Source organism: Ceratotherium simum, chromosome 10 (assembly GCF_057802395.1).
Source record: "Ceratotherium simum simum isolate JZ-2026a chromosome 10, ASM5780239v1, whole genome shotgun sequence".
Taxonomy (NCBI): domain Eukaryota; kingdom Metazoa; phylum Chordata; class Mammalia; order Perissodactyla; family Rhinocerotidae; genus Ceratotherium; species Ceratotherium simum.
The window spans coordinates 538475-551656 of record NC_141909.1 but is presented as its reverse complement, the minus strand read 5'-3'; the positions used below and the strand labels follow the sequence as shown (position 1 = coordinate 551656).

General features: G+C 52.4%; 1 protein-coding gene across 2 annotated transcripts in view; it reads left to right on the top strand.

Annotated features, from left to right (window-relative positions):
- Positions 1-13182, top strand: part of TMEM255B (transmembrane protein 255B) — a 44118-nt gene that overhangs the window by 14666 nt on the left and 16270 nt on the right. For both annotated transcript variants that reach the window (XM_004423214.3, XM_087435752.1), the window contains one exon: positions 7967-8056. In XM_004423214.3, the coding sequence (XP_004423271.2) occupies positions 7967-8056 (90 nt within the window). The remainder of the gene's footprint in view (positions 1-7966; positions 8057-13182) is intronic.

Below are 13182 nucleotides of genomic sequence, written 5' to 3'. Positions count from 1 at the left end.
TGGTGCCCTTTCCAAGAATTCCATGCCAATTCCAAGGTCATGAAGATTTGCCCCTATGTTTTCTAAGAGTTTATCACTTGCATTTAAGCCTTTGGTCCATTCGAGTCAACTTGTGTCTACAGTGTGAGGTGGGGTCCACGTTCAATCTTCCGCATGTGGCGCCTCGGTTGCCCCAGCACCATTTGGTGAAAAGACTATCCTTTCCCCACCGAATGGGCTTGACACCGTTATTGATGATCCCTTGGGCATGGGTGTGTGTGTTTATTTTTGGACTCTCAATCCTATTGTGTTGATCTATGAGTCCGTCTTTGTGCCAGGACACACCGTCTTGAGTACCACTGCTTTGTAGTAAGTTTTGAAATCAGGACACATGCGTCCTCTGACGGTGTTCCTCTTTTTCGGGATTGTTTGGTTCTTCTGTGTCCTTGCAGCTCCGTATGAGTTTTAGAATCAGCTTGTCAATTTCTACAAAGAAGTCAGCTGGGATTTTGATAGAGACGATGGTGAATCTGTAGACCAGTTTGGGGAGCATTGCCATCTTAACAATGTTAAGTGTCTTGACCCATGAACACGGGATGTTTTTCCATTCTTTTAGATTTTCTTTCATTTCTTTCAACAATGTTTTGTTATTTTAAGAGTCTAAGTTTTGCCTTTCTTTTGTTAAATTTATTCTTAAGTATTTTACTCTTTTTGAGGCTATTGTGAATGGAATTGTTCTCTTAACTTCATTTTTGGATGTTTCATTGTAAGTTATAAAAATACAATTGATTTTTCTATGTTGATCTGGTATCTGCAACCCTGTTGAACTCATTCATTACTTCTAATGGTTTTATAGTGGATTCCTTAGGATTTTCGATCCCTAAGACCACGTTGCCTGCAAACAGAGATAGTTTTGCTTCTTCCTTTCCAGTCTGGATGCTGGAGGTCGACTTCTACAGCTTTGGTAAAAGAAATGTGGGCCTTGGAATGGGAGGATAAAAACCCAGAAGTGACAGCAGCCGCCAGAGCAGCCTGAGCCAGGAAGCCTCCCTGTCTGCCGGGTGAGGGGGGCACCGGCTTCCTCAGACCAGAGCTGTCTGAGCGGAGTTGCTTGTGGTGCCTGTGGAATCATTTCTGCCTCTTCAGGGGAAGCAGTCTTCCAGGCTAACTTTCTATGATAAACAAATATTTCGCTATCTAACATTTAACTTAGTATTTATGAAAGCTGAAACCTGTATCCACCACTAGTAGCTGTGTGAACTTGGGGAACCTACTTGACCATTTTGAACCTCAGTATCTTCATTTTCAGGGTTGCTGGGCGCATCTGAGTTGACGCATGTGAGAATATCTAGCACAGCGCTGGCCCATGACAGGTGTTCAGAGAATAGTAGCTGTTGTTACGTTTCATATGAATTTACATTACTGTATTTAAGCACATAGGTTAGTCAGAACAGTCGAGTTGTTTCAAAAGGAGACAACAGCAAGCTGAGGGAATGTCAGCCGAAGAAAGAATCCTTGCATTTCAAATGCATCCAGATACATAAGAATGCTTTCTTCTTTCTTGATAGAAAACTTAAACACATACACAAGTAGACAGAATAGTGTAGTGAGCCCCTCTGTGCCCTCTCCCAGCTTCATCAGCTGCCGACTCACGGCCAGTCTTCGTTTGTCCCCCATCCATTTCTTCCCTTCCTGTGTTATTTTGAAGCAAATCCCAGACATAGTATCATTTCGTCTGTAAATATTTCCTTCTGTTCAATTTAAAGGGTGGAATCTAATCATCAGAAGTGGCGTCACCATTATCTCTGCCTATTATCATAGTAGTCCCCAGTGACATCCAAAGAATGCCCCAAATTGAGTCAGCTTCTGATATTTTTCCATCGACGACTGAGTTCTTGTTTCTCCTCACCCAACAGACGCAGGAATCATTGATTTCCTAATAGCTCTGTAGTCTAGATGGTCCAGACAGGTCCAGGGAGAAGTGAAGTCCAAAACAGACTGTTTACTCTGATCCCCCCACCATGTGTGTGTGCACACACACACACACAGAGACAGACAGACAGACACACACACACAGACACAGATACAGACAGACACACACACACACACAGACAGAGAGACACACAGAGGTAGACACACACACAGACAGACAGACAGGCAGACACAGACACACAGAGACAGACACACGGAGACAGACGCCCCCACACGGACAGGCAAACACAGATAGACACACAGAGATAGACACACACATAGACACATAGACAGACAGACACGCAGACACAGACATACACACTGGAATCCCCCTGGAACATAGTTTAAAACTGAACTACAAGAACCAATGGGACTATTAAGAAGTGACTTATAGATTGAAAACACTTTCCGCAGAGGGTTGGGGTATCAGACCTTTACTGCCTGGTCTAGAGACAACCTGTTTTCTGTTTTCTTACATTACACAGAGCGTACTCTCAGGCCCAGAGCAGATCTTTTCAAAACCCTCACTGTGTGCCATCTTGCCCACAATAAAACCCCAAGTCCTCCAAGGCCTAAGGCCCCCGATCTGGGCCAACCGGCCCCCTACCTCTCCCTCCACTGCTCTCGCCTCTCAGTGCCTGCCCCCATGTGCCTGCCTCGAGGCCCTTGCCCTGCAGCTGCTGGTGCCTGAGTTGTTCTCTCAGTCACTGAGTCCCTGTCTGACGCCCCAGCCCACAGAGGCCTGCCCTCCCCGGGTGACAGCCTCCCCATGGACGCGCTCTCTCCTTGCCCTGTTTTCTTTCCCTCTTTTCCTCTTATCCCCACAATTGTATCTACCTATCTGGTATTTGTTTTTTTAATCTCCTTTCCCCTGTTGGCATGTGGACTCTGAGCCCGGCAGAGATGTGGAGGTGACCTTCCCCTGCTGAATAACAGTTGCCCTTCTCTCAGTGAGGACGCCGCGCAGAGCAATGGACCGTATCCACACTCTTGATCTCGAGCTTTCTGTAGCTGCTGGAGCAAGAGCGGTTTCTCTCTGCAGAATCCGTGGGCTCTGGTGGTCCTCACAGACTGCGGAAAGCGGCTCGTTTGTATCTTCATGAGAGGCAGCTGGGTTCCCACTGCGTGCTTTCTTCTGGCCTCATGTTCTTAAACACGCTGACGGGTCAGCGATGCCCGGAAGGAGGGCGGGAGCCGTCACGGGGAACGCAGGAGAACACCCCGGTCTCTGCTGAGAGGTGGCTCTCCCATCGCCGATTCTGGCCAGAACTCTACCTCCAGGCTGAGGAGTCGGAGGAGAGAATGTCAGATGTCCTTCCCAGTGCCACTGCCTGTACGCTGGGGCTCACACACCAGAGAGGTTCTGGGCAATACCGAGCAAGTGGTCGTCCCAGCGCTGGGGGCTATCACACAAGCAGTCTTGCTGGCCTTGAACTGACGACTTTATCAGGCGAGCCGTCTTGCCAGCCCTGAATTTTGCTGTCTCAGGGGTGGTGGGAGGACGGGCAGCCAGGCAGGACCAGCTGACAGTTGACGAGGGCACTCGAATGGAGGGGACTGTATGTGCCAGACCAGATCAGAACGTGTTTATCAGTCTGGACAGGTGCGGGCAGCCTGCAGTGTCAGCGGAGACTTTGGAGACTGTGCTCTCTGTGAAGTTGTGGACAAGGCCGGGTGGAGGTGTGCGTGAGGGTCTCGGCTGTCGGGACTGTGACACCTGGTCAGAGCTGGCCGCCTGGCTGGGATGTGGAGTGTGGCGCTCTCTGAGGAGTCACTGAGTTGGTGCGGGTTGAGCTCCAGGGGCAGCAGGTCCTGACAGCCACCCTGGTCGCCCACTTGTGGTGAGAGAAGTGCAGTGACACTTCTGGAAGTTTCTCAGGCAATTGGCAAGTGCTTGGTGGATGTCCTGGGCCAGGCCCCGAGCTGGAGAGGATGCACACCGCATGGGGCCTAGCAGACACCCACTTCTGATGGGGACCTGGTCACTGGACTGGCCGCAGGCCCCATTGGGCTCTAGGAAAGTCATCACTGGGACAGCTCAGCTCCTTGGGGACACAGAAGTGGCCCTGGGATGGTGGGGGAGAGGGGAAGGCAGGCCTGGAAGAGGGAATGGTGCCATTGAAGGGGGTTCACGCCCATGAGCTGAGTGAGCTGTCTGCAGAGAAGGATGTCAGGGCCACGTGCACAGGGGGACCCCAATGGGTCCTGCACAGAGCCTGGAGCCAGGCAGGTGCCCAGGAGACAGGTGCTGGAGGAGAGGGTTAACCTCCCATGGCTTCTGTGTCAGAAACTTGGCCTCCCTTCCTGAGGCCACGGGGCTATCTGGGGAGGTCTGGGGGAGCGGGGCTGCATTCTGAACCCCTGAAGTTGTGGCCGTGGCCTCTGTCAGGCGGGCTTTCCCCTGATGAGCCCGGGGACGGGGTTCTAGCGGGGACCAGCCTTTCTCCCCCGACGCTGGCTGACCTTTGCCAACTGCAGACAGTGCCAACGTCACAGCATCACCAGGGTTGGCAGGAGGCCCTGTGCGGAAGGGCATGGGGACTCTAACGTGACTTTGTCCATCTTCGTGGCTTTTTTCCTTTGGCCTCTGGCCGGGAGTTCTGCCCAACAGGAGTTGGTGGGCGCCCTTTCAGAACAGCGTGCTCGCCGTGTCCTTCCGTGGGCTGCGCTGGGTTGGGGTGGGCTGTTGGTCACAGAGGCGTCCTCCAGGAGCAATGGGCCGTGTGCCCTTCCCTCCCAGCTGGTGCTAAGACGAGGCGGTGCGGCCTCGAGATTCACGGCCGGTGTGAAGGAAGAGCATGAACCGTGGATAATGTTTCCTCTTTGAAGGGTGCGAGCCAAGGGGGGACAGAGCCCAGCCAGTTGGGACGGCAGGAAGGTCGGGGAGGAAGCTGCGAGGACTCGGCAGCCAAATTAGACGCAGGCTTTTCATTTTCCTCCGGAAAAGCAGAGGCACCTGGCCTCCCTGCTGGGAACTGGAAAGTCGCCTTCTGACCCTTTCATTTACGTTTTCATGTATTTTTTCATAACAGCAACACAAGTGTAGGAAAGTTCAGTTAGGTATAATTTCTGCAAACGATTTCTATGCAACTCTTCGCACGATAAACATTTTATTTGTGTGCGGTGACTTCATGCGGAGGAAGCCCCAGGACTCCCCTTCCCCGTGGAGGTGAAGGAAGGTCTGCCTCTGGCCACAGTCCCTGAGCATCACGGACCTTCCGGTGTTAACCCCGGGGGCTCGAGCGCCCACCCTTGTCCCACAGCTCTGGCCCTGCTCCTGCTGCCTGCCAGCCCCCTTGGAGGAGACCCTGTCTATTTCCCAGAGCTGCTCCAGGCCCTCCTTCATCCTCAGGGTGAGGCAAGTCCCCCCTGTCTGTGCCCATCAGAGCTCATGGTTCAGCCTGTGACAGCAGTTACCACCTTGGGGCTTCAGTTCTTCATGGGGGACCCCCCATCACCCATCTCTGCTTCTCTCCAGCTAACAGAGCAGCTGTTTCTGCCCCGTGGGGCCCAGTCACTATGGGGGTCAGTGGACCCAGAGCAGTCGCCCAGAACAGCAGGTTCTAAAATGGCCTCGGTGCCGTAGAAAGTCCAGCTGGAGATGATTCTTCTGTTCCGGTTGAGGCTTGTGCAGGTGTGGTTCCCTGCACGGCTCCCCCAGGGAGCCCCCAAGTCCTCTTTAGTCTATTCATCGTAAACGTCAGAAACGTCGGCCGTGGGGAAGGGCCAAGGTCACCATCGGTTTTGTCGCCTCTGCCCCTGCAGGGCCTATACCACTCGCAGGTCCTAGCAGGCACTGAGAAACACTTAGTTAGGGCATGGATAAGTCATAGCTCCACACCTGCCTTTCCACATGGGGAGCTGAGGGCCAGAAGGGTCACTAGTTCAGAGACCCCCAAGAGGACTGGGGTGCCAGCTCTGATTTACAATGTCGGGGGACCCTTTTCATTTGGAAGCAGCACGTGGGGCTGGGCATCTGGAGTGGGGTTCGAGGGAGGGGGCTCATCCAGGCAAGCTCAGAGTGCCAGCCGGCTCCTCTCCTCTTGGAACAGCAGCGGAGGGTGTATGGTCTCAAGTCCCATTCTGTCCCCTGGAGTAGCCATTGGGAGTTTCGTGTCAAAACGTGAAATTCTGGGTGTCAAACCAGCCAACGTTTCAGACCAATTCCCTGTGCTTTGCTGAGCAAATAAATAATTCAGATTAACCAGGCTGGAGAGGGAGAGGGAGAGCTGTATGGAACACAGCAACCAGAGCGCCTGACTGCATCATTAATGAGTCACTCGGCCACAGGGGAGGAGCTGCCCCGAGTCACAAGGGAGGACGGTGTCTGACCCTCTTCTCTAAGGCCACAGATGAGACCTGCGCACAAACATTGTGCTCTGGTTAGTAGCTTGACCTTCACAAGGTCGGGTTAGTAATTCCAAAATTACTTTATGCATGTTCCAGGGCCAAGAAAATAAATACATACTTGTGGATCATGAGAGCGGGGTTCTTGCTGCTGGAGAGGAGTTGCAGATAAGGAAAGGTCACTGGTGCGGTTGTGAAGGTGTTAACACCTGGGGAATCTGAAGGAAGGACATCCAGGGGTTCTTTGTACTGTTTTTGCTATTTGTTTTGGTAAGCCTGAAATTATTTCACAGGAAAAGATAAATTTTATTTTATTTTTTTGCGAGGAAGATCAGCCCTGAGCTAACATCTGCCAATCCTCCTCTTTTTGCTGAGGAAGACTGGCCCTGAGCTAACATCCGTGCTGATCTTCCTCCACTTTATGTGGGACGCCACCACAGCATGGCCTGATAAGCAGTGCGTCGGTGCGCGCCCGGGATCCGAACCTGGGCCGCCAGCAGCGGAGTGCATGCACTTAACCGCTACGCCACGGGGCCAGCCCCAAAAAAGTTTTTTTTAAGAAATTGCCAAAAAAATGTAGGAAGAGGGCCGGCCCCGTGGCTTAGCGGTTAAGTGCTCGCACTCCGCTGCTGGTGGCCCGGGTTCGGATCCCGGGCGCACACCCACGCACCGCTTCTCCGGCCATGCTGAGGCCGCGTCCCACATACAGCAACTAGAAGGAGGTGCAGCTATGACATACAGCTATCTACTGGGGCTTTGGGGGAGAAAATAAAATAAAATTATTAAAAAAAAATGTAGGAAGAGGTTCTTAACCTCAGAGAAATGCAAATTGAAATAACAATGAGACTTTTTTGCCCATCGGATTGGCAAAATTTAAAGATTAATAATATGAAGTGTCATTCGGGATATGAGGAGATGGAGGTTAGACTGTTGGAGGGAGAGGGCCACCTAAGGGACAAGGCAGCACATATGTGTCCCATCTAAACGTGTGGCTCTTGTGTGCTCCACTTACCTCTCCTACAGAAATACTCACACACGAGCTGAGATTTTTCATATAGAACACATTTAGGGTCGTTGTCACAGAGTTTGTAATAGGAAGAAATTGCTGGGGCCGGTCCCGTGGTCTAGTGGTTAAGATAGGCACGCTCCGCTTTGGCAGCCAGGGTTCAGTTCTTGGGCACGGACCTATACCACCCATCAGTGGCCATGCTGTGGCGGAGACCCACATACAAAATAGAGGAAGATGGGCACAGATGGTAGCTCAGGGCGAATCTTCCTCCGCAAAAAAAAAAAAAGAAAAAAAGAAATTGTAAACCGTTTAAACACCATCACAGGAACTGGTTAAATAACCCTGATTATTCATGAGGCAAGTGCAGAGGGGTGTGCTGAGGGGTGTGCTGAGGGGTGGAGGGACTGAAGGCTCCCCCATCCACAGGACCCTCCTGTCTATTTGTCGCGTGAAATGAAACATCAAGAATGTGCTGGCTGGGGTGCAATCTGGCCCAGGATCGTCCTGGGCTGTAAATCGCTGGGGACTCAGGCAGGGTGGAGACGAGAATCCTGCGGAAGGAACAGCTAACATGCGGGTGGGACTTTGAACTGGTTTGTGTTTGGAAAAGGGTCCTGTTGGACGCTCAACGCCCACTCCCTCTTGTGTCTCCACTTCCAGCTGGTGGCAGCCATCGTGTTCATCAGCTTCGGCGTGGTGGCGGCCTTCTGCTGCGCCACCGTGGACGGCGTCTTTGCCGCTCGGCACATAGTGAGTCCCATCTTCTTAATTTTGTTTTCAATCGCTTTCCTGGGTTTGAAAAACCTACCTCACAAAAATAAAATTCCGTTTTGCAGAACTCAGCTCAGTGACCTCCACGTTTCTCTCTCCACTTGTGTTTGCAAATACTGTCCTTCATTTCCTCATTTTTCCTCGTTTCCTGCAAAACTGACCCCGACACACACACACACGCCCCAGCACAACCATATCGGTTAGAATCAGATGCTTCAGCCTCCCAGGTAACTTTCCTCAAGCTCTCTAAACTTAAGACGAGACACATCCCAAGATCCACTGCCTCACGTCTTCCCAGGTTTATGGTTCAGTACGTGTCTCTAGCAAGATTACTACAGAATCCTCTAGGTTGGCGCTGTAGCCTGTGAAATCCTTTTCCGTTTATTTGCCTAATGGTGCGGAAGCCTGAGATGGAAGATTCCATCAGTGGTTATTCAAGTGGAGCCGTCAGGTCAGGACACACATGCTCGAGAACCGTGGCTCCCACGCGGCCACGGCACAGAACACTGCCGGTTTAGTTTTTAGCATTATGTGAACAGATTCTGAGCAAAAAAAAGACGAGATCAATGAGGATGGTGCTTATACAAATGTTAAATTATGTTAAAATCAGTTAAAGAGCCAAGTCAAAGGCAAAAGGTAAAATCCATCACCTGTTATGCAGGATATTTTTTCTAACCTTCTTTCTACGTTTATAAAAGCTTTGTCATACCGTCAGGAGATGGTTCTTCCTGTTTCAACGTAGACAGATGTACAAACTAGGCAAATCAAAGAGAGTTTGGGTGTCTTGTCGGTTAATCTGAACACAGCGCAGCAGCAGAATTGCATCAGAAGCACCGACGTCTGCCTCGTCAGCAGCTGCCGTGGCCTCTAAAATAAGACGGTTTTGGTCACGTGCAGTGTTGTTTTCTGCATTCGTCCATCAGATGTTACCTCTGACCTTGGAAGTCAGAGGTGGTGAGACAGTCGGGTCCCGAGATGCCCCGTCCCGCTAGAGCCATCTGCTCAGCCCCCATTCCGACGAGGCGGACACGGCTGGACTGATGATTCTGTCTCTGGAGAACCATTAGGAGACCCTTCACGGCCTCAGACAGAAATGATGGGGCCGAGATGCAGACGTACGTCCCCTTCATACCTCCCCCAAGCGCTTCATTATACAGCAATCCAGGGGAGGTGTGGTCGGGGCCTGTGCCGAGGACTGAAGGTTCGTGTCCCCCCAAATTCGTATGTTGAAACCTAGCCCCACGGTAATGGTGTTGAGGGGGCTTTGGGAGGTGGAGCCCCCACGAATGGGATTAGTGTCCCCATAGAAGAGGCCCCAGAGAGCTCCCTCGTCCCTTCCACCGTGTGGACACATCGAGAAGACGCCGTCTGCCAACCAGGACGCGGGTCCTCACCAGGCACCGACTCTGCGGTCGCCTTGTCCTCAAGGCCTGTCGCCCACAGCGTCCGGCTCAGCCTTCCCAGCACAGAGCGCCTCCAAGTGGCAATACTGACTAAGAAGATGAAGAGGTCTGGGGCCAGAGGCAGCCGGCCCAGGGTCGCCTCGGCAGCCTGAGCCCACTCACCACCCTGGTGGCCAGGCGAGTGACCACACCCCCGCCTGATCCGTTGCAGAGGGCTCAGCTGCCAGGGGTTCAGGTGAAACAGATGAAAAGGTGCTGGTTTTTCAGCCAGAGAGACCTGGGTTCAAACTCAGAGCTGGGCCAGTTGCTTCCAGCGTCTGTATTCGTAATGGGATGATTCTTATTTCCTACAGTGTGATTGAGGATGAAATAAAACCACGTATGCCCTTCAGGGTCTGCGAATCAAAGACGGCCGCCCCTTCCTGGGCAGACCATGTTCTTTGAGTTGAAATGAGATGTGGACATTTCGGGAACCGTGGACAGATGCAGGTCAGAGGTTCCACACAACCAGGCTTTTCTCCCCTATAAATACAGAGCACACCAATAGCTGGGTTTTACTGAGAAAGTTTTATACGGTGTTTGAAGATGGGGCATCTTCAACTGAGCCCTGAGGGTTCCTGCCTGGCTGGTGACAGGGGAGAGTATGGGGTTGAGGGCTGGGATGGAGGGCGGCCCACTCCAGGCTCTACAGGTGGCCAGACGCAGACAGGACCAAGGGCGGGACTGGGTGGAGTTGTGGACGCCCAGGTGGAATCCCGCTGCAGCTCTCAGATGACAGGGGCAGTAAGCAGGGACCTTGTGTCATCCAGCTTCCCTGAGGGCCCAGCCATGCCTGCCTCAGAAGGAAGGGGCAGGGGCAGCCACTTTGTTTGCCCTCGGTGTCCTGACCCAGCATCCCGTCCGAGCCCGCGAGGAGAATCCAGCTGGCACCTCCCTGAGGCCCCAACATGTCGTGGGTATGCAGGGCACTGCCCACGCGAGCCAAAGGCTTAAGATTGCACCGGGTCACACTAACGTGGCCGGCCGCACTGAGTATGTTTATAATTGTGGAGTTTCTTAGGTTTTTTAAACGAGCTGGCACCCACTGTTAACATGAGGTTAATCCGGGCAGAGACTGTGCCTCATAGTACTCTATTCTTGCCACCTTTCTGTAAGTTTGAAATTACTTCCAAATAAAAGGTTTAAAAAATGTCGGTACTGTGGATCTTTACAGACTCCTTTCCAGGAATGGCAAAGGGCCAAGGAATTGCCCAAAGCACGGCATCTTTCTCCCGGTCGGCGGTTTGAAATTAAAGCGGCGGTCACGTCCCTCCAGCCACCTGGGTCCTGGCGCCACTCGGGAGCCTCGGGTTCCATGAGACTCCACCAGCCTCACGCACGGAGGCTGGAGCGGGGTCCTCATGTCCACGGGCTCGTCTGTCTTTCTTCTTTGATGGATTTCCAGCTTCTTCTGGCTGCACGTGGCCAGTGTCCCCAGGACTGGCCTGTCCTTCCAGTGCTCGGCCTGCGTATCCAGTAGCACAGGGACGTGAAGAGCAAGGAGTGAGTTTCCAGGTTGAAAATCCGCAGCCTGACTCTCCCGGGAGATGGTTATTGTCGGACAAATGAAGAATCAATTTGCCCAAAGCCCTTTTCTGCAAACAGTAACCAGCTTTCGGTACTTCTCGAAATTATAGTTTTAAAATGCCAACAGCCGGGAGACAAACATGTGGGACATCAAAGAGCGGGGAAAGCGTGTCCCTGGAACAGACGAGACGCGGTGTGTGGAGTGTGAGCGTGGTGGAGAGGCCCCAGCCTGATGACCGACTCCCAGCCCCGCCCCAAATCCCGGTGGCTCCCGTGGCCTGACGACCTATCCCCTCCCCAACCCCCGAGTCCCGGTGGCTCCCGTGGCAGCACACCCTAGATACCCAGACCCATGGATGTTTACCAACATCTACACCATAGCTGGTTCTCAAAGGACTGGGTGCCTCATCAGCTCGTTTTCTGGTTACATTCCAGCCATGGGATCAGTCTGCACCTGGACCACACTCTCGCCCTTCCATTGGTAATGGACTCACTCTTGTTTCTGAGCTGAGTAGCAGGAGGGCTTGGGTCTGGCAGGCAGTTTTGAGAACCCTGGTTTTGGAGGCAGAAACCCGGCCTGCCTTCCTGGACTCTTCTTCCTGGAAGCTTCTTCCTGATGGGGGAACTCACGGCGGCCAGAGGTGGGGTCCCGGCCCTGCCCCCGTGTGCAATGGCTTTCTCAAGCCACCTCCCTCTCAGCTCACGTCTGAGAGACATTTCCTTCAAAACCAGTGGTTTCCAAGTGGAAGAATCTCCTCCTCCCAGTGCTACCGGAGTGAAGACGGGGGGCATGTGTCTCCCTCGGCCCCTGTCTTGTTTCATGGACAAGTAGGATTTATTGAAGCAATTCGTCTTTGCAGGCGACGTATAAAGATCGCTGGAGAGAACTCCAGGACCCCTTGTTCCACATTAACTGGCCGCCTCGTGAAGTGGAATGTCTGCCCCCGGGTACTGGAAGTTCGTCGCTGGCAGGAGATCTGTTGGGAATTAGCCCACTCCTGTTTCCACCCAGTGGGCCTTTGGTCAGATCTTCTGGCCTGGCAGACTCCTGGGGGTCATGGCTCATTACAGAGGAATGGGGAATACTGAGGCTGATGGTCACTCGGCCAGGCCTCCTGTTCCAGCTCAGGGTGGACTCATCTCTGGCATAACAACAATGTGGTCGCCCCAAAGTGTTTAATTCAGTAGCTAATTTGGGACATTTTCAACAACTGGCTGCACAGTGCTGACACCAGGGCCGACACCAAGGGTGTCCTTTTGCCTCCTGGGCAGTTCCTGGCCCCTTCATTCACCTCACAGCTGCTCACTGAGTCCTGCGGGTGCCAGGTGTGCAACGGACCGGGGCAGCTGGCGTCTCTGGAAAGGGCCAGAGGGTCAACATGTTAGGCTTGTGGCCACGTGGCCTGTCACTGCTACTCAGCTCAGCCGTCACAGCCTAAAAGCAGCCCCAGATGATACGTGATGAGTCAGTGCAGTTGTGTGCCGATAAAACTTTATTTACAAAATCAGATGGTGAGCTAGGTTTGGCCTGAGGGCCGTGGTTGGCCGACCCCTGCAGGAGACACACAGGTTTTAACGACTTACAGTCTGATGATCAATGTTGTTTAGTGTTAATTTATGTGCAACGGTTAAGAAATAAAAACCGTGTGCAACATTCCTCCTGAGCACCTGCTGCCCACGCTCCTAGGCCAGAATGACGCTGACTCTGGGCTCCCTCCAGCCCCAGAGGAAATTTAGGGTTATCCCCAGAGAAACACAATTTCCAGTTTCATCATAAATTCGAAAATTAAGTTTGTGTGATTTATCTGGGCTAAAATGGGTTACAGTTTTATTTAATTCAAAACTAATAAGAATTATTTCATCCTGATTGAATAGTAAAGATCAGACAGAAAATCACACCAAACCACTGGTGCTCCTGTGTTAGAAAAAGGATTCACTAAAAAGTCCAAGTTTTACAGCAAGTCTCCGTCACTGATTTAAGGTGACGCTCAGCAGGGAGCTGACGAAGCTCCAGAGCGGCCATGGCTGAATGTTTGTGCTCCCAAATCCATCTGCTGAAGCCCTAAGCCCCATGAGGTGGTGTTTGGAGGTGGGGCCTCTTCGAGGTGACCAGGGTTAGATGAGGTCATGAGGGTA